General features: G+C 37.8%; 1 protein-coding gene across 2 annotated transcripts in view; it reads left to right on the top strand.

Moving 5' to 3' along the window:
• The window catches only part of PPP3R1 (protein phosphatase 3 regulatory subunit B, alpha), a 38,302-nt gene that overhangs the window by 5,683 nt on the left and 10,933 nt on the right, over positions 1-21,686 (top strand). The window contains exons 1-3 of one of the 2 annotated variants that reach the window (XM_066177764.1): positions 15,428-15,661; positions 15,764-15,788; positions 17,954-17,993. In XM_066177764.1, coding sequence (XP_066033861.1) covers positions 17,981-17,993 — 13 coding nt within the window. In that variant the 5' untranslated portion in view covers positions 15,428-15,661; positions 15,764-15,788; positions 17,954-17,980. Of the gene's footprint in view, positions 1-15,427; positions 15,662-15,763; positions 15,789-17,953; positions 17,994-21,686 lie in introns of those variants that run through there. The other variant, XM_066177763.1, reaches the window with a different exon arrangement.

The following is a 21,686-nucleotide window of genomic DNA, read 5'->3' as shown; positions in this document are numbered from 1 at the left end:
GCTGGAAACGACAGGATTCTTTTTGTACATCTTCTCTGTTGTTACCCTGTGAGTATCTCTTCTGTGTACATGTATTAGATGTTTCAGGGGTTTTTCTGTAATAAGTGGTAAAAGATAAACCCAACTGTTGTTTCTGTGCAGGTTCTGAACAGCATCACTGGGGTTGAAAAAAGTCACTTGAATTCCCTCTGCTGAATGACACTCTGGCTGGCAGAGAGGACTTTAAAAGGAGTTGTTTGCTTTGTTGTTGGGTGGGGTTTTTTTTTCAGTCAGCTCCATGGCTGTGCTTGTGGAGGAGAACTCACGTACTTGGTGAGCACGACGATGACTGAACAGCTTTTCAGTCTTGTGTATATAAGATGTTCCCTTGGGAAGTTTAATTTAGTATTGAGCCACTGCTAACAGGCTTAACACTCTGGGATCTGAGCACTCACGGGTCACTTTTGTTGATAATGCTAAAGTGACACTTCACAGATTTTTTTTTTTTTAGATTAAAGCTTGATTGCATGTAGATCTGCTAACAAGTCTAGGAAAAAAAACTATGATAAATAGGAGAACTTCTAAGCAGCAATAATAAAAATGTCAGCTGAATAAATAGACTTGATTTTTATATTTGAACTCAAATAGACTCTCTTGGCACTCTAATAACTTTTCTTCTCAGAGGTATCAAGTAAAGTACCTGTTCGCCACTTATTCTTAATTTTTTCCAGTGGTTCTTATAGAAGCAGTGTTAGTTTTCCTGAAATATTTTATTCAAAATGCAGCTTATTTTATTAATAACATTTGCAGTAGGTACCGCTGGTGTTAGGGGGTTTTTTGTTGTTTTCAGGCAGTGCATTAAAAAATCAGATAAATGTAATTGGTGAAATATGAAAGGTTAATAAGTTTGAATCTTGCGTACTCTAGTGCTGCTCTAGTGTTGGTGCAGCTGAGTTTTGCTAAAGGTCAATTCTGAACAATTCCTTTTTTTGAGAGGCCTTGAAAAAATGGGATGGTGAGTGAAAAGGTGGCGAAATGGCCTCTTGGGGTGAGAAAACAAGTGATATGAGTAAAAGGAACTAAAATGGAGCAGAATGAGAAGATGGTGGGTTTAGACTTAGGCATTTTTATTTCATGATGTAGTAAAAGTGTACTGGTCTGTCCCAGAAAGATTCCAGAAAAATTGGTTTTAGGGAAAGGATGGGTTTTACTTTTTCTCGAAGGTATTGTGTAGCATCTGTGCAGTGCCAGAAATGTTGTGTCAAGTCAATCCTTGTTAGTCAGTGTTCCACAAAGAGCTGTTAAAACACTTCATTTAAAATTCCAAGTGTTCTTTGATTTGCAGTTCCTATTACAGACTGGTATGCAAATGTACATGCATTATATGCTGCCTTTAATGCTTGCAAACTATACATTTTTGAAAGTATGGCACATGGAGACATGAGATGGTCACTGGCAGAAAGGTGGTGGCCTCTGGTTCCGTGGACAGGTTGTGATTTATGTGCAGAATTGTGTCAGTCTTTGTACAGTGCCTTGGACTGAATTCTCGATTGTGAGCTGTTGCTTTTATCTTCTTTTTGCCAGAGTTGGGATTAAGTGCTGGAGATGGTATTTCATGTTTGGACTCAGATGTTTATTAATTATGATGTATATTACAGTCTCACAAACCATGAGTTCTACAGAACTTCTAGCTAACAAAGTGGCTGCTATCTCTTTCTCTGCAAGGCCTTTGAAGGATAAACTGCCCAATTAAGAAATGACACCTAAATTGTTTTAACCCAATAACCAACACCTGTGGCCTGCAATGTGGACTTTTCTATCCAATTACAAAATACACCCAGACCCGTGAAGAAAAAGGTGAAAAAGAATGACTTAACCTAAACCCTAAAACCTCCATCTTGCTTTATATATATATTACTGTATTCTAAAACCTTCAACTCTTAAGTTTTCCACCGTGTGATATCACACACTTCTATTCAAGCTGCACACCCACAGTCCCAGTGCTGTCACTCAGTTTTGGAAGCCTTTTCCAAGGCCTCAGGTCAAATGCAGTGTTTATTTGTGGGTCAGTGCCTGTCAGCAGAGAAAATCTGAAATTCTCAGTGCCCAGGGTTCCAACATCCAGCAGCTGGTAATTACTCCTGGAAGTCCCTGGGCTCTGCAGGGGTGCATCTATGGACTTATTTCGGAACCTGTAGACCCTATAAATAGCAGTAATTTTTCTAATGTGCGTTGTGTGGACTCTTACATACATTTACAACTTTATGTACATTTACCACTTACAAAAATTTATGGCTCTTCAGGACAGCTGTTTCTGGTTGTATTGTCAATTACAGCAATTAATAAGCTTTGATTAAGCAATCTTTAAAGTGCTGTGAATCTTTTATTTAGAGATCTTAAAACTATTCTGGTAATGAGATTTTGGATAATTCTTCAAACATTTGACATGAATGTTTATAAGCTACTGAAATTGGTTTGGATTTGTAATTTAATCCTTTGAGGACCCTATTATTAGCTTGTAACAAAAGTGACAAATGTCTCTATTTGTTACTCAATATTTGCATTCCTGTATGTTAGAAATGAGCCAGTTCCTGCCCTGAAGAACTTAACCTAAAATATTCTTCTAAATAGCATTTGAGTATTAATATAACCGACTCCTGAATGGACATCACCTCAGTGTTAGGACTAAGAATAGTCAGTACTTCCTCCATGACACATAAAAAGAAAACTAACTCAAGGTTTCAGATATTCCATAGCAGGGAAGACCTTAACTGAAAGCATTTGTGTTGTTGGTTTGTTGGTGGTTTTTTTGTGTGTGTGTGTTTTATTATGTTTTGTTTTGCTGTCATTTTATTGGGAAATCTGTGATAGTTGGAACACTTCGGAAATTTGTAGTGGATCTTCAGAAAACCAGTTTCTAATTTGTGGAAAATTCTTGAGTGCTGGAAATTAAGTGTTCTCTTCAGAATGGAAGCTGGTAATGCCAAGAAGACCTGTTTAATGTTTTATACATTTCTTGATAATTACAGTGGATTTGATCTCTCTGTTTTGGATCATAGTGTTGCTAGGGCCTGTTTTCAAACCTTATGATTAATTTTCATTCTTTGTGAATCTTTGAATAGCATAAACTAAACCAGAACTTGTTAAAATGTCTCCATTTATTAGCTGACAGCTGCAAGTTCTGATTAAGTTATTTTCCTTCAGTAAAAAAAGAAAAGAAAAAAAAAAAAAAAGACAAAACTAAGATTGGTGTTAACTGGTTGAAAATACCAGGATATGAACAATCTCATTTTTCAGATTCTGTTTCTATGCAACAATTCCCCTTCAGCATAGGCTGCTTCTTCCTTTGATTTGCACTTCTTGCCCGGTTCTGCATCTTTGCCTCCTTGATTGTTTTCTGTTCATGTCAGTTTGTGAAATCAAATCCCATTTTTGAACTGTCTTTTTTCTGTGTGGAGGAATGTGTCATTTTCACAACTCCTCACAATGTTCTTCAGCCTCTTTTGTGACGGATCCTGAATGACATTTTGCCTACTTAGTGATATTTTTTTTTGATTGTACTGTTTCCTCTTTCTCTCTTCTTGTTGGGCACCCATAAGATGTTTATCTCCTTTCAAACTCAGATTTCCCTTTTTGATTTCCTAAGTGGTACTGAGCTGTTGATAAGTTTCTTACATGGGAAGAGAGGCTGGAGACAGCATCTGCTTATGCAGCCTGTTTCTGTGCAGTGCCATACACTGAGCTCTGGGACTTCCTGACTGTTCTAACCCCTTGAGGTAGAGCCTTTGTGAATTACTGACACTTTCTGAATTCATATTTACACTTCCCTGCTCAAGGATTTTTGTTAAAACTGGTGTTAAACCATTGCATGTAGTAGAGCTGCATCATCTTTTTTGGTTTTTTGCTCCAGATCTTTTCAGATTAATTTATAATATCTATGCAGTTGTTCCTAAAGCTTTACCCTTTGCAGTTAACACGACTGAATACACTGTTGAAATGTAAAAATTCAGGAAAGTCAGTTGGTAGAGAAAGATGTGCTGGTCGTGTTGTTCTTGGCTGTTTCCAGCCTACTTCTATGAACAGAGAATCACACTGAACTGCAGTAGAGACTTTTACATTAAGTAGCATAATACTGTTCTATGATGCAGTAAAATCTGTTAATATATTTTTCCTATTTCCTTTGCCCTCTCTAAATACCACTTGCAGTGAATCTGCTGTCTAAACCCCCCTAAAAAAATATGCCTTATAAATAAATTTATTTTCTAACTGATATTGATCTTCCATTCTTTCCTTGCTCAAGTTTGGTAACAGTTTGTGGCAAGGGACCTTTGCTAGCTACAAAGTGGAAGAAATACATTAATTATGTAACATTAATGAATATATACATAACTAGTTATGTAATTATATATTAACAGATATAGTCATTTGGATGTTCATCACTTGCTGTCGGAGGATAACGTGCTACGTTCCATTTCTAGCTAAATTCTTACCTTTCATATTTGTCTCAGCCTAATCAGGGACAAGGATCTGTAGCCATTTCTGGCAGAAATTAGGGAGGAGATTTATTTTCTTTGCTTGGGATTCTGTGGCTGCTGTAGCTCCTTTTCTGCTTTTTGGAAAGCCTCCTCTGCAAAGAAAAATGTTCTTACTCCTTCCTAATGCTTACAGCATTGCTGAAGCCTAATAGTAGGAAACTGATCTAATGGTCATTGGTTTTTTCCTGCCTGTGGAGCTCAGGCTTTGGGATTTAAATGTCTTCTTGGTACGAGCCAATCTAGAAGTTCAGAAACTTCAGAAGACTGAGCCATCCTTATTTCATTTCCTGTATTTGGAGTATCACAACTCTTACTTTTAAGAGGAAATTTTTGATATGGCAGATACTGATAGCCCTTGGGTTTTTGAAGATTACTCAGAATGAAGTTTAAATTTACAAGCACGGTGACAGGTCCTGCACCTTAAGTGACTGTGATTTCCACAGTCTGCTAAACGTGGTTGGAAAACAGTGGAGAGAAAAGAAAGCCTGCATTTCACACTCCTCAGCAATCCACTGGCAAGAGTGCTTGACTTGGAATTATTACAGAGAATATAATTCCTTGACTGTTAATTTTGGAGGGATATTGAGATACCCGTTAACTTGACACAGTTTTTACAGAGATTAATCTATAAAGCTGTTGGTTGAAGCTCCCTGTTTTTTTCTTTTGTTTTAGTCACTTGAAATGCTGACAATTAAACTGGCCTAATTAAAAGCAGCCTCATGAGAATATAGGTAGCAAATTATATTTCACTATGGCTTTAGGTCAAGTTAATATCTTTTTGTAAAGTAATTGTTCTGTTCCTATTTCTATGTAGGTCAGCCAGTGATGAAGTTGTTATTGCATTGTGTTGGAGTGGAAGTTTGGAGCATAGTCTGTTTTCTGGGAAAAAATAGTTTTATCTTCAAATTGTTGTGGAGAAAGAGAGAAGCTGGAAGAGCTTTAATTACCTACTAAGTGTTTTACCTGCAAAAAAATGAGTGTTTTGACTCTTTTGGGTAGTTTTGTCGTTCTTCATTTGACAGAGTATGATACGCTAAATAACATCTTGAGTATAATCTTAGTTTCTGGTGAAAATGTGGGACTCTGTAGTTCCTCCAGGTTCTTGGTGATGCTTCCATATTTTGGCTTAATGTTTTGAATGAAGTTTTGTTCCTTTGTTCTCTGTGTTACTTTACTTTTCCAAATCTGAAGTTGTTCTTTCACAAAAACGTGACACGGTTTACTGTTTGCAGTTGCTTGGATTTTCTGTGTTCATATTCACCAACAAAGGGGAAAAAAATCTTTCCTATTAACGAAGTGAATAAATTGGAGATCCTAAGTGTCTGATATCCAGTTTATATCCATCAGCGTCCCTAAAAACGAGATCAGTGTGATGCGCTTTGGTTGTTTCTCTTTAATATCTCGTTAAACGTAAGTTAATGTAATTTCTTTGTTAAGATGTTGACTCTTAACTCTGAAAATCCCAGGACACCTCAGTCACTTTATCAAGTCATCAGTTCCATTTTATGCTTTCTCCTGTACTCTTTAGATAAGATATACTTCCAAAGCTGCTGCCTTTGAAATGCTCTCTTCAGCTCTACTTACGTCATGCATAAAGATTTGTGGTTTGTGTCAGGTTTGTGAGGGTTTTTTGGTAACTTGTCATTGATGTGTCTGTTCTCTTTGTTGTTTGTATTTTCTACCTTGTTTTGTACTTGGATTATAAATGTTTTGTATGGCCTTGGTTTTATTTTTACTAGCGTGGGATTAGTCTGTGTAACAGCAGTCATGGGGTGGATTGATAGAGAAACTTCACTGCAATTGTCTTGAAAGCTGCAAAGGACAACTGCCTTGGTCTCCTCTTCTGCTGAGGGAATTGAATAAACTTCAGTTTGTGTTGTAAACCTAGAAAGAAGTTTTGAAGGCAAAACCAGTATATTAACCTAAGTGGAACTAATAAATTATTATCTTGTACATTTTTTTGTGACTCCTCCAGAAGCAGTAGAGGAACAACCTGTTAATCCCAAAGACTTCCCCAGTGTGAGCTCTTAATTGCATCAGAACTTCAATTTAGTGGTGGCAGAATTTTATTGTTCCCCTTCCTAAGGTTGTGTTGCTTCAGCATCCTTCTGGGAAACTCCTTTCCTTGGCTTTTTGAGACTTCATCATTCATTTATGCACTTTACATTACAGGTTTCTGAGAGTTTTTGGAGTGATGCAAGCTTTAGAACTGTGAGCTTTGAAGCGATTGGATAAGCAGATTGGGTTGTTGCCACTAAAGAGTAGCAGCTGGGGACTGCCAAAAATGAAACTGTGAAACGTACCTTAGCTCATAAAGTTAACACTTATGTTCCTGTTACTGCTTTTCTCTCAGGTTTTATATACAGATTGCAAAGTTTTTGCAAGCTTTTACACCGAGAGCTCTTATTTTCTATTTTTTTTTACATATGTGAGGTTTTGCTTTTCTCCTTCAAATAACAAGATTAATATGTTAGTTTTCTAAATGTGGCACAATCAATTCTCTGTCAAAAAACTCATTATGTTTCTAGCACCGTTTATTATCTGACATACTGCAAGCTCTGTTAGGGAGATCATAAAATGGAACAGAAAATGTGAATAGTCTCACATATGACAGGTGGAACAATGAAATTAAGTTTATAGTAATCTAGTTATCCTTTAGGTTTTTATTATGTCTACAGCAAACTTGTGTGAGATGATTTGGGGAAATACATACACACCTAGTAAATGATGTTATCGGTGTACACTCTGACCTCATGGCTTCTTTTGTCCTCCAGATTCAGGAAAAGGACTTTGCGGTAAAACTGCCTTTATCTTTGGTCCTTCTTTCTTCTTAAGCAATTTAACTAACTGCTCTGTTTTGTTTCTGCTGGCTCTGTATGTCTCATTCTGTCTTGGGTGACCTTTTTTTTTTTTTTTCCTGGGAGATGCTGCAGGTGAGTAATTAGTGTTTTGTCTGCATGTACAGGTCTTTGATTAACTCAAGTACTTTATCCTGCCTTCGAGATCATGCAAGTCTAGATTTTTGCTGGAAGCTGAGCAAGTGTAACTGAGTTCAGACAGGGCATGCTATGGGATTGATGTGTATGAATATATATCATATAATCCCTGCTGTAAGTGGACAAATTTTATAGATTGCTTTTCAGTCTTGAACCTTTGAAATTCAAAACATTAAAATTTTAAATAACTGTTTTTGTCCTATTTGAATAGATGCACTTTTTGTTGATATGTATATTGATAAAGTCCAATGGTGTATTAAAGGCTGAATCCTCTTACAAATTACACTCTTGATTCCTTTATTTTTTCTGTCTAGTAGAGGCTTTGGCAACAGGAGGTATCTCTGATTCCGAGTTTGCTTTGTGCTTCATTGGTTTAGGGCTTCCCTGTGATATCCTAGAATAGTTCCTTGACTGTGATGGCCTTAAGCCATTAATATCTCACATTGGAGGAGACCCGTGGACAGTGAAGGATTTAAATAAAGCATGGCAGAAGTTACTGGCCAACTGCCAGCCAGGGGACAAGTGGCTTCCCTAAAAATGACTGATGAAGCTTGAGCAGAGACATGACTGGATTAGATGGTGACTCAGGAGTAAACTGGGGGCTTTTCCTAAGACTTGGACAGTCTTTCTTGCCTTCTCTGTCCAGAAAGGGGATGTGGTAGAACCTGACCTACGTGCAAGAGGGGGGAGAGTCTTCTAAGGAATCATCGCTTTGTTATAAGCAAATGGAGTAAATGTATGCAAAATAAGGGGGTTTTTGTTTGTTTTTTTTTTTTTTTTTTTAGTAAGACTTTCTTTTTTTAATGTGGCAAAGGGAATTATAACACTCGGCATACTTGAAAGAAGCAATGTCAGAGTGCTGTAACAGCTTTAACCTGACTTGATCTCTACTGTAATCCCAAATCCACCAATCCCCTTTGCCTTGGTTCATTATCTCTGATGTCTGCAATTTAAATATGTTGAAGAATTAGGTATTAATCTTTTTTTTTTGAGTTCATTCAGTACTGAAGGTCACAGAGTATCTTCTTTAGAGGCGGGATTAAAAGTTTAGGGTGTTTTGGGGGCAACACATTTAAAACTTGAAATCAAAGGTAAGTTATAAGAAGCTGTGTTTGGTTTTGTGGTTTTATTACAGCCTTCCTTGATGTTTGCTGTTGATTAGTATTCAGGTGAGGTATTGAGTTAGAATATTAACAGCTGTAAGACCTGCCTTTTGTACCTTTATGGTTTCACCTTTAAGATCATACGTAAAAATTGAGCGCTGATACAAGTCCAGTTGTTTATCAGATTTCTGGTGAACTTTACAAGAAATGTAACTCAATGTGTCCACTAGGAGTTACTATAAAATTTCAAGGGACAGTGATTGGCAGGTGTAGGGGAGAACATAGTTTATGTTGTAGTGTCTAAATGGAAATTATTTCCAAACATGAAGGTGGAATGGAAGATTTTGTTGGCTGGATTATGTCACTGGTTTTAAACTGCTGACTGGAATTGTAACAGAGGTGCTGGGGAGTTGTGGCTGTGTTATGCTAGATAGTTGTAGCCTCTTAGAAATTGTGCCTGCTAGAAAATGGAAAATGCCTCTAATTTCCTCTAAAGGAAACCTTAAATTGTTTGGACAGCAATGTGTGAACTAAATAGAACTGTAAGATTTCATTTTAATCTCAAATGAAACATGCAGGGTTTTTCAGCTGTTTTAGATTTTTTTTTTTCAAAAGAGAAATAATTATTATTATTAAGCATTTGCCACTTCATTTATTACATTGTCTGGGCCATTAAAAGTGTGCGTCTTTATTTCTCAACTGATGTAGAACCAGCTTTGGAATAACACTTATGTTTGTGAATATATCCCCTTTATCTCTGTATACTTAGGGAACTGTTAATAGCTCAAAGGAAGGTACAAAATAATGAAAGAATTATTAAGGTTGGAAAAGAGTTCCAAGATCATCAAGTCCAACTTTTGAGTGATTACTTTATGCCCACTAAACTGGAAAAGTGGCGTGTCCACTTGTTGGTGTTTTGGTTTTTTTTTTTCTTTGAACACTGCCTGGGTTGGTGACTCCACCACAGCCCTGGACAGCCTGTTCCAATATTTTAACACTCTTTTGGTGAAGAAATTTTTCCGACATGAACCTCCCTGGTGCAACTTGAGGCAGGTTCTCCTCATCCTTTTCCTGGTTCCCTTGGAGCAGAGCCTGAACCCCACCTGGCTACAGCCTCCTTTCTGGGAGTTGCGATGAGATAAAGTCACCTCTGAACCTCCTTTTTCCCCAGCTAAACATCCCCGGCTCCCTCAGCTGCTCCTCATGGGACTTGTGCTTCAAACCTCCTCTGGACTTGCTCCAGTACCTCAGTGTCCTTTTGAATTGAGGGGCCCACAACTGGATACGGGATTTGAGGTGTCACTAGTGCCAAGTACAGGGGAGGAATGCTGTTCCTGCTCCTGCTGGCCTCACTATTCCTGATCCAGCCAGGATGTCATTTGCCTTCTTGGCCACCTGGGCACATGCTGGCTTGTGTTCAGCTGCTGTCAGTCAACACCACTGTGTCATTTTCTGCTTGGCCACTTTGCAGTTGCTTTTTCCCCAACCCATGGTGCTGTCTGGGGTTGTGACCCAAGGGCAGGACCTGCCACTTCACCTTGTTGAACTCATACCATTGGCCTTGATCCAGCCTGTCCAGAATCCTCCGGCAGAACAAAACTCCCATAAGTGTCACCTGCAGAATGACTGAGAGTACCCTCAGTCCCCTTGTGCAGATCATTGACAAAGGTGTTAAATGTGACCTGCCCCAAAACTGAGCCCTGGGCAGCTGCTGACAGGCTTCCAGCTGAATGCAGCTCCATTCACTCTTGGCTTGGCCACCCAGGGAGTGTTTTCACCCAGTGAACTCCTGGCCCATCTGAGCCATGTGCAGACAGTTCCTCCCAGAGAGTGCTGTGGGACACAAGTGTCAAAGGCTTTCCCGAAGGGCAGGTAAATGACATCCACAGCTTTTCCTTCATCTGCTGAGTGGGACACCTTGACCTAGAAGGAGATGAGGTTGGTCAAGCTTGGATGAACCCAGGCTGACAGAGACACTGATTGCTCTGGTTATCCTGCATGCACTGTGTGATTGCACCCAAGATAATTTAAATATCAACATTTAAGGTCAGTTCATAAATTTCCTAGTTTGCTTTTGTAGCTATATCTTCAAGGGTCCTGGAGAAAATAACTATAATGTATTGCTGCAATATGCATCTTGTTGCTGGTTGACTAAAGAATTAAAGAAACAAGTGGTGGATACTCTTCCATAAAAATATTGTTCATTCTTGAAAGATTTTTTTGGTAAAGAAGTACCAAAATGGATTTCTTTCATATTGACTTGTGCCATATTGTGCACTCAATACATGTTGCTAGTTCTAGCTATTAGAGTTTTGTTCATAATAAGAGTTACTGATTTTAATGGCAAGTTTTACTCATAGAAATGCAACTCTTACATACCAGTGGAATGCCCAAGTCCATTACTGTCACACTTGTCTGTGCTACTTACCTGGCACCATTATTGCTGCTTCTCTGTTTCCTTGTCTTTTCTCTCCTTATTTATTTACTTTACTTTAATCCTTGACTTTTCTGTATGACCTTTAAGAATTTGTTGCTCATTTGTATCCTCTTTAAACCCTAAAAGCTCACAAAGGGTACCAAGATGCTCAGATTTGACAGTCCAGTGCCAGAAAATATACTTGACTTTTGGCTAGCCAAGGTAATGGCTGTGAAATGTCCTGGGCTTTGGTTATAACGATGAACATAAGCAGAGCTGAGGTGGTGAAAATTGTAGTGTAGTCATGAAGGTTCAATAAACCGTCAAATTAATTTGAGCTGGATTCAGTTTGGAAGTCTTGGATCTTAAACTGCTGTCATACTGTCCTGGCGTCAGGGTGGAGTGGATTTGTTGGTGACCTGAAAACACAATGCAAGATTGGTGAGTGTAGTCTAGCTTACTGCTAGCAGATAATTAATTTTTGAAGTTATTGAATGTCAGGTGGGTGTCACCTCACGTGAATTTGTATGTATTTCTTTAATTCCTTCTTTAGACCATGGCCTTAGAAAACAGGCTGAGAATTTGGGGTCAACAATGAAACTGTAACTGCTCTTAAGTTGCTTGAACTTCCACAAGCCTTCTTATTCAGTGTTTTCTGATTTCTTGGCTTTGGTTAATTTTTGCATCCCAAAATCTAACTCAACATTAGTACAAATGTAAGAACCTCAGAGGTAGATTTATTTTTTTTGAGTAGAGGTCTTGTGTTGGAGAACTGCTAATTTGAGAAGGAAGTATTCAGGAGACTTGCACTCTCTCTGCCTGGAATACTTTTAAATAAAGCAGGTACTCAGTAGTTGCTTTGTATAAAACAACGCAGAAGTCACCAGGTTGTTTTAAATGTTAGTTTCTAAAATTTGTCAGTCTGCACTATTACTAGTTCTTCAGTTAAGTCTTGTTTTCAGGTAACTGTGTTTGGATATTCACATTTTAGGCAGATTTGTTTACTGCCTGCAATAAAAAGCCTAGAAGATGACTTAATTACTCCAAGTCAAAACATAAATGCCAGATTCCCTCGTGGTCTTATCTGCAGCATTTCCTTTACAAGTTTCCTTTTGCAGTGTATAAATTGGATATTCCTGTTAAATAGGAGATAATCATTGAAGTATTTTTCTTGATTCCTAGACTTCTCTTGGACTGACACAACATTTTTGTGTTGAGTAGTTTAAGGGTTTTTGATTTTTTTCTCTTCTTCTCATAGAATTTAACAAAAAAGGCCAAGTATAATTATGTTCATACTCTTTCTGAACAAAGTAGATTGAAGTATTTTTCTTGCTTTTCTTGTTTTAGGCTGTATTTTTTGTGGTGTCTACAGAAACTTTGTGTACGTCTTTTATCTGCTCTCTGATAAAGTCCTTTTAGTGTTTAATTCTCTTGTAAGTTCCATATAAAATGTATAAATTACAATAGGTGAGATCTTGTGTGTTTTTTTGACCAACATTTAATTCAAAGATTCAAATAATAAAGTGGCTTAAAGCTTCTTGGGCTTTGTGTGAAATTTATTCTAAACCACTGTAGGTGTGTCTGTGTGGCATGTTCTATTCATGCAGAAGTTTTCAGAGCCTTCAAAACACATTCTGTCATTTTTAGTTTTCCTACTTGCCTGCTCTTTTTGATGAGGAATACCAACCTCTGACAGCTAAAGCTCTAGTAATTTGTTAAACAATGATCATTAAAAAAAAACCAACCCAACAAAATCAAACTTCTTTTCACCAAGCAGTTCTTCATTGTTAAAACTTTATGGAAGTGGCAATACGTGGAAAATGGGCTCGAAGGAGGAGGAAGAATTCTCTGCAACAGGTAATTGTCATCAATCATTAATTCTGGTGGTATGGAGAAGAATGAGGAAAGAGAAGCATTTTGTGTATTTGTGGAACAGGGAGAAGAAAGGTCCTATGTGTGGGCTCCTAATTTCGAGCTGCCAGCTGCTTCCATCTTTCTTTTCAATGCTCCCATTTTTTTGAGTTGTAGTCGGGGATGATGGAAAACAGCTTTTTTGTGTAACTTAAGAATTGAAGTTGGCTGTCTTGATCATGCAGAGTTGTGGTCCCCAGCTGACCGGGCTTGGACTGTTTCATTTGCCCACTGAAGTTTCTTTTGCTGTTGCCAGCAGTGGTAATTAGTAGTGTAGAAGGTTTAGGAGCAGATGCAAGGAGCACAGCATACAGTGTGCTGCCAACACCCCAAGAGGTGCCTTTGCATCAAAAAACACAACTGCAGGAACATCTAGTGCAGAGGTGGAACAGCCAGTGCTCTGACAAGGCAGTTTGCATATTTAAGGCAATTCACAACAATGAACATCTTATTTCTGTTGCTTTTGTATGCTGCTGCAGAAAGTAGGAAATCTTGGACAAGTACTCCCGTACATGTACATTTAAATAATAAACAGATCAGGAGACCACTCCTGTCCCTTGTTGAATTAACTGCCTGGCTGTGGAAACATAAATCAGAGTCTTTGAGGGAATCTAATGTTTTAAACTGTCCAAGAATTAATTTTCATTTGTAGTCACTTACATACCCCCCCACCCCCTTTGGAGGACTAAATTTGAGATTAGTCCTAAGGTGAAATTGTGGCTTGCTGACATTTAAGCACATTTTCTGCTTTTATAAAAGCAGAAAACAAATTGAGGGCTGATGCTGGGATTTAGCTCTCTGAGCTATTCGCAAAAAGGTGCACACCATGCAGAAAAGTAATGCATAATCAGCTCTAGAAACAGTGTTGTACTAATATATGCTGAAGAAGTGCTTTGCAGTGTGATATCTGTGTACAAGCTGTTTTGTATAAACAACTGCAGCTAAGAATTGAAATTTTGTTGCTAATTCTGCTAATTGCTAATTTCCTTTTTTTTATTTTCTATCCACAGATCTTCATGTCTTTCACTAAGAGGAAACTTGTCAAGATAATTGCCTTAACTATTGTACCTTGGAGCAGCCTGTACAAAACTGATCTTAAGAAGAAACAGTGATTAGTATTTGAAATAGTTGCCAGGGGAAAAAAAAAATCAAGGAGGATTTTTTTTTTAAATAATTTACAGAAGAGACAATGACTTAAGTCCATTAAGTGGTTATTCTTACCTAGTAAAAAGGCACAGCTGCTGAAAGGAGAAAAGAATTCTTAGTAGAAAAATGCAAAACCCACTTTTGTTCTTAAAGGAACACATTATGTGTCATGTCAGCTCCTTTAGTGATGTGTTTTGACTTCTCTCTAGGAAACTGGTATTTCTGCAGTATTCAGAATTGGGTCAGCCTTCTGTTAGCAGATCTTGGACTTCTCCCTTACCTGTAATTATTTCTGCCAATAAGTCATGATTTTGTGGCTGTTTAACTGGGAATTAACTCGTAGGCTTCTAATAGCATTTCAGAAAATTTCAAGACTATTATTCTAAAAGGATCAGGGTATTCAAAGTATGTGTAGTATTTCAGCTGCTTTTTTCACTGGTGCTGCTTGAGAGGGAGTTCCAGCAGTCTGGTAGCAGTGCCCAGATGCAGCTGAGGGAAGATGTTTTACACTGGGTGTAGGTGCTGAGTAAATCTCTTGTGGAGTGTTGACTCTGTAAAAGCTGCATTTCCTCAACAAACCATGTTTCTAAATGTGCTGATCTAGTATATATGAGCAGATACTCTCACTTTTTGTGGGGTATGCTAAATATATATCTGGCAGGAAACACTGTTATTAAAATGATATTTTAAAATTGACAATTTTATTCTGTGTCAGAACCTTCTTAGTCTACAGATGCATTTGTGTAAATGAACTTCTATGTCCGAGATGAAATTGCATCTTTGGAGTTTTACACTGGCTTTGGTCTTTATAGATTAGTATAATTTAAAACTATAAAATAAAGTGTAAATGCAGTGTTTTTTAAATGGATAAAGTGTGTAATTATAGTGATCTTTTGCAGTAACTCAAATTTTCTGTTAGTGTACTCAATCACAAAGAATATTTTTCAGTGTTCTTTAGAATGCTTCCTCATCTGGTGTTAGTTAGTTAATTCTTTGGATTAAAACTGTACAGATGAAAGTGTGTATCCAGTTCCTTTCCCTTTTCTTAGAAGGTTTATTTAATACTTAGTGATGTCTCTTAGCTGTGCTCTCCTCCCTACTTTTTTTCTGAACACGTGGATGTGGATATAGCTTTAAACCTTCCATTTTACTTACTTAGAACGAAGAACTTCCCTGTTCTTAAACAATCCTTACTTCTGAAGCAAGAAGAGTATTCAGCCTGCTTAGTCCTTGTGTTTCAGGGTTTTTCTCCTGTCTCAGAGTGTGTACATGAAATATTGATGTATTTGGAGACAAGTAAGCAACCTCCTTGTACTGCTGCTCATGGAATATGATAAAAAAAGTCTGCTCCTGAGACCAAGTCATTCCTCTTAATCGCTGAAGATCAAGGCTTTGGTAGAGAAGCACCATCCTTGTGTTTGTTCAGGTCACAGCAGTGCAAACAGGAATTTTGGCATGAGTAGTTCAGATGTTTATTTGCACCAAATCTCCCCCTGCCCCCCTGACATCCTTTTTAAGTCTTACAAGAATTTTGGATTCTCTTGTGAAGATGAATATTCAGCGCATTGATAGCAGGTAACTACTTTTTGAAACACTTTACTTAAATACTATGTGGAAAATGTTGAATAATCATGTAATTTTTACATTGTCATTTACTGGATTTTTCTACCTTTTTAGGTGTCCAGGATCCAGTCCTGGATAGGTAAGTATTCTGAACGCTTTTTTTTTTTTTTTTTTTTTTTTAGCAGTAACTGTTTCAAAGAAAAGCTAAGCTGAAGTGTATTTACTTTTTTCTCTGATCTCCAAATATTTTTTTAGGCTACTCCATTTAGATAACTTGCTTCTGACTTAGCATGTGCATCTAAATGCATAGTAAATCTCCTTATAAACATTACACTTACTCCGTTCATGGACTGAAAACTGTTACTCCCGTTTCTTCATTTTGTCCTGCTCAGTTTTCAGAAGCATTTTATGTGTATTTAGGCAGATTGATTTTGGTAGCCTGTACCAGAAATTAATTTTCTCCCAAGACCCGAACAAGGATGTAAATGCCCAGAACAGTAGTAGTTAAGATTGTATATTTGTGTGCATGTGCATAAATGCACTGGTTTTAATTCAACTTTCTCCTTTAATTTGCAGCCTTCCAGTCTGGTGTTTTTCTTGCCTCTTCATGACCTCGTGTCTTGAGCAGCCTAGCTGGATCCCCTGGTTCCTGTTTTCTTCTTGTTTCAAAGTTCTGCTTTCTCCCGTTTTAGATTGCCTACCCTTTTATATTCACATGCACACACTAGCCTTTTGCTGCCTGTTTTGGTCTTTGCTGTTTATCCTGAGGCTTTGGTTGGGTTCCATGCAACGTTTTCCACGTGGCACTGCTCTTCTGGATTCCCTTAGTTTATTTGGAAGAACATCCCTGATGAGCTTCTGAGGTTTTAGTGGCCTGTTGGTCCCTCAACTACATTTCTGTTCTGCTGCTTTGTCTTGCTCTGAGAAGACATGAGGGCTGTACCTTTTGCTGCCCTACTTAGAAAGCAAATGCGTGGATGTTTTTTGAAAGAAGCGAAAGAGCTTGTGGATTGTGGCGGATGAGCAAAGTGAAAGCGTTCCTGAGATAAAAAAAATGCAAAGAGCTCCCCTCAACACCACCACCACATCTCCTCTTGGGCATGTTTAGATTCATGAGATGTTTGTTCTGCCCCTTTCTGCTCTAATTAGGAAATGCAGTCACGTTTTAGCTTCTAGGCTAAATGTAGTTCTTTTTTTTCCCCTCCCCTTCTGTCAAGTAATCTCTGTTTCTGTTCAATTTTGTATCATCTTGATGAGCCTTTCTTTGCAAGTGCTCAGCTGTGGAATCCCTTATGCTCCACACCATGAGAGAATTGCTGCTGAATAGAATGTCTTAGACTCATCTGCAATATATTTTTTTTTCTTGTGTAACACACTCCCTTAAAAACATTGGGTTTGAAAGTGGTTGTGGATCTCTTCAGTTACCTGGCTGCTCCTTTGCTGATGGATTCAGAAAAGTCATTAAGCATGTGTGCACTGTGATCTCTGGCTCCCAAGTGAGGCATTTGGGGGAAAATACCAAGTTTTGGTGTTTTTTGGCGTTCATATTGCAGTAGTTCATGTTGATTTCCACGTGTGCAAATTTAAAGTGTTGATGCCCTCAAAGTTTAAAGTTTTTTTCATGTCATTATTGTGTTGTTGTGTAGCAAGGATTTAAAGTCTTCGTTTGACTTTCCATTCAGTTACAAAGCAGGAATATATTAGCATAGTACATTAAGGAAATATTTAAATGTAAAGCTGTTATGTCTGAATTTCTGGTCACGTAAAACTCTTCTTTTGCATAATTCTTGCTGTGTGAATCTTTTTTGGGGTGAATGGGCAGGCGGTTGAGGGAAGAAAACTTGATAGTTTTCTTATGCAAATTGAGTAAGATTTTCATTGGAATTTATAAGGATGTGTCTGTGTGTGAAATAAAATGGTAAAGCAGGTTTTGTGAAGTTCTGACATTAAATATTTTTAATGTGAAAAGTGGCATTTTCTCAATATATAAGTAGCGAGTTTGTTTTTCTGAGTTCAGAATATGGGATTGAAGTTCTTGACATAATTACGTGAACTGACATTGTCATGGGAATTCTCATCTAAGGAGACCTCTTAATGGTTTTATATTTCTTTGTATGTTTTGGTAACATAGATCTATCCAAATAAAACACTGTTTATGATTGTTGGGTCTGAAATACATATATTTGTATAACAATGTAACTTGTATTGCCTGAGATTTTTGAACAGTGCTGAACTTTAAATACCTCCTCAAAGCTAGTTTGGGAGTAATTGCAACTTTGTTCTCTTTTTCTTGTTGTGTTTCAGGGAAATGAGGCAAGCTACCCTTTGGAAATGTGCTCGCACTGTAAGTTTTTTTTTAATTGCTACACTGTATTGTAACAGAAGTGAATTTTTGGGGGGGGTTGATACGTGCAGTATGTTATGCAGTTTATATGCTAACCAAAGGAGTAAAAAAGTTTAAAATTACCTTTGGAAATAATATAGAATGTAAAATCAAAAATCAGTCCATCTTTAAAACAAAAGTGTCTTAAAGTTTTGAGGGTTTTCTTTGAGTCTTCCATTAGAATATTAAAAAACCTTAGAGTCTTGATGTCTGTAGGGTGTTCAGCCTTCAGTCCTGGTGCCGCTTCCTCGGGGATGTGGAGCAGCTCCTGGTGCAGTCCGTACTGTGTTAGGAGTGAAGTATCTTACTTAAACTGCCTTTGTGCCCTCAGAGGAAGGAGAGGTTGAGGCTAAATGAACTCTTTTTTTCCCCTGTGTGTGCTTGCAACCAAGCAGTTAGGTGAGAACCCACTTGGTGTTACTTGCTTTTGGTGAGAACAAAATCTGTTGCTCCATCTCATGGGGTTTGTCTACTCTGTAAAAATGACAAAACTTTTTTTTGCTTAAAGCTGACCAAAGAAAGGGTTGTCTTGTGAAATGTCCTTGTGATTTTATGCTAAGTGTACCTATTCTTAGTTGTTTTTTTCTGTTGAATGATTTTCTTCAGCCCTAAAAGTGTGTGTAGACATGTCAATGTGTCTTCTGAACCGCTTGGTAAAATCCCCTCTCTTGGGTGAATCAGATCTTCTTTTTAAACAGGGTAACTCTTCAAGAGAGGGTCTTGATCTAGATCAAGGTTTTCTAGATCTCTTCCGCAGTGCTTGTGTTAGCCTCTTTTAACTCAGACTGGCATAGAAAATAATTGGTCATGGAGAAATCTTTGTCTGAATAGGTTTTTTTCAGAGAAATGAGGCTTTAGCTGGTAATTTTTCAAGTTCTTAATAGGAACATCTACGTGGATTGTAATTTGAGCCATAAGTTTGCAAACACATGAGAATACCATGCATAGCTGTGTAATGTTCTCAGTGTATTTTGTTAAATGCAAATGTATGGTTGGAGTTTTGTATTTGATAAAGACTTCAGTAGTGTTTTCCTGAATCATGAATATATCTCAATCTTGCATTACTGCTCCATTGGCCAGTGTTTTGTTATGGACAAACTGGTTTCTGAAGAATTTTTTTTTTAGGTAGTTGTGTCAGTGTCAGAGTTGTAATCAGAAGTGTGTTGCCATCCTTCACTTCTGATTCTAGGACAAGCTATATTCATTGGTAGCAGTGGGCAGCCTAAAGGTTTATTACTGAACTTCTTTGCACATTTTTATTGCAGAGAAAACGAGGATTTTCACCTTATATCCTGTGGTTAAACTGTATGTTGAGGCTGTTGTTGAAATGTGAAGTTTTGCACGATGAAAGCTTTCTCTGCCCTGATGGCCTTTCACACAGTTGTGTCCCTGAGCAACATAACTATACACACCAGGAAAATGGAGTTATCTCTGTCCCTTTGCTTGGATGGGCCCAGCCATTGCAAGTGCTGTGCTTAAAGATCCTGCTGCCTCAGTATTCTAAAAACCAGGGGGTTTGGGCACAGATGTGCACAGCTGCATGCCAGGAAGCAAGTCCACCAAGTAAACGTTCACACCGTTCTTCAAATGTTCATTGTTCCTGCTGCTTCCCAGAAATGGTCACTGACAGGGCTAAAGCTTTCAAGGCAAGGCCAGACAATGTCTTTGAAAATCATCTGATCTGGATTTTGAATTTTCACCTTTTGGAGATTGCAAGTTAGTAATAATGAATTAATGCTGTTTGCATGGAGGCATTGGGTCATAACCTCTGCTTGCTGCTACAGTTGCTACTTTGGTGTCTCATAAGAACAATTTTGTGTTGTAGTTGGCAGTTACGTGGAGCAAATTCAGGATACCACCATTAAATAGTCAAGTGTATTCTTTTGACCTTTCATTTTAGAACATCAGTTCTTCTCAGCGGGTGAATTAGTGTTGTTGGATTCCTTAAAGTGGTTTGGTTTTGTTCCTCACCTGTGCTGTGCCAGAAATTACTGAAAACCTACCACTGCTTTCCATGGTGGAATCTATCCATAAGAAAAATTTATCATAGTAAAAAGATATAGAGAAAACTATTTTGTAACAGAGTAAAGAATAGTTTATAGTGTAGTCTTTTTAATATAAACGCTCTTTTGTCGAATGTTTGGATTTTAAGATGAGAAGAGTAGTATCTCTTTTCTAACTTAGGGAATTGTAATTGACACATCTGAAGTCATGAAAAGGATTAGGCCAGCTGTGTGTAAGCATATACAAGACAAGTGGTTGAGTGTGTTCTCAAGGGCGTCATCTTTTTGAAATCTGATCTCCAAAACTGAAATGGCTGACCTGGTTGCTGCTCTGAAACGTTATATTCGTGAATCAGATGAGACTGTAGGTAGAGGTGCAAGTTTTGCTGAAGGTCTGTTTTATTTTGAGATCTCTGCAATGCATTCTTCTGGGGGGAAAGTGGGTCTGGAAACGTTTAAAATTCATTTCAGAACATGTCTGATTTATAAAATTTCTCCTAACACCTTAGCAAAAGTCTTGTCCACGATGATTTCATGTTTGAAAAATTAGTGGAAATGGGGCTCTCTGTGACCATGCTCTGATCTGACTTCTGTTAGTTCAACCTTTGAGCCAGTATTCAAAGAGTATCTGAAAAGCCAACCTTTTAAATACAGGGGTAAACGTTTAGATTTCAGAAGTTCTCAGCACCTAATTGCTGAGAGATGCACAGCTTTCGTAAGGTCTGTACCCTTTGCAGATGCCTGTGTGTATATTGTCTGAGATGCTTCTTAATCCGTAAGCAATTGTCCTGTTAAAGCATCACTGAATGTAGCGGATTTCAGAAACCTGGGGTTTTAGGACATTCTTGACTTTTGTCTCTTACATTAATAGAAAGTTAGCTACATACCTTTATGTTAACTGGAAAAAATAGAATTAATTTTTTTTTCTGAAATTACTATTTTCAACCTAGAGCACACTGAAACTGGCTTCTGATAAAGCTTTTTGAGGTGTCTCTTGAATAGTTTTTCCAGTCTTATCTGAGCTTCAGTTACATGCATAAGAATTTGACACAGGATTGTCTTAAAATCTCATGGGTGATTCTGTACTGCTACTTTGAGGGGAAGAAGTGAGGGACTCAGTAGTGTGGATCAGCATATTAGAAATTGAGCAACTGGGAGATAAGACTCCTGCCCTAAAATGGGAGTGAGGCAAAGCATTTGCATGTAGTTTCTTGGAAGCATTTTAAGCTGACTCATCTTATTTTCAGATGTATGCAGATGAGTTCAGGAGATGAAGCAGGTGTTGGCCTTAAGAATTTTAATACTTGGATGAGAGAGGAATCTTTTGAAAGTACTGATAGTTCTTTAACAAAAAAATCTTCAGTAGCAGAACTACTTATGTTAATTACAAGGGGAACAAAATTCAGAATGGATTATGAAATCAACATAAATAATTCTGTGTGTTACAAAACAGTGCAGAATTTGATGTTGGTGCTAATGAAGCATTTTAAAGGAAAGCACTTAGCAGTTATCATTTCCAGACAGTTAATAGGTTTGTGAGCTCAGGCATCAGTGCCAAGCTGATGGGATACTGTCAGATTCTGCCGAAAAGCACAGGAAGCACAGAGCCCTTGTATGCTGGGGAGCACAGCACATAAAAAGGCTAATTTGG

The sequence above is a fragment of the Chamaea fasciata genome, unplaced genomic scaffold, assembly GCF_029207755.1.
Source record: "Chamaea fasciata isolate MVZ Bird 193981 ecotype frontalis unplaced genomic scaffold, bChaFas1.0.hap1 SCAF_3, whole genome shotgun sequence".
In the NCBI taxonomy this organism is placed as follows: domain Eukaryota; kingdom Metazoa; phylum Chordata; class Aves; order Passeriformes; family Sylviidae; genus Chamaea; species Chamaea fasciata.
The sequence above is the reverse complement of the archived record's forward strand: the minus strand, read 5'-3'. Positions and strand labels throughout refer to the sequence as shown.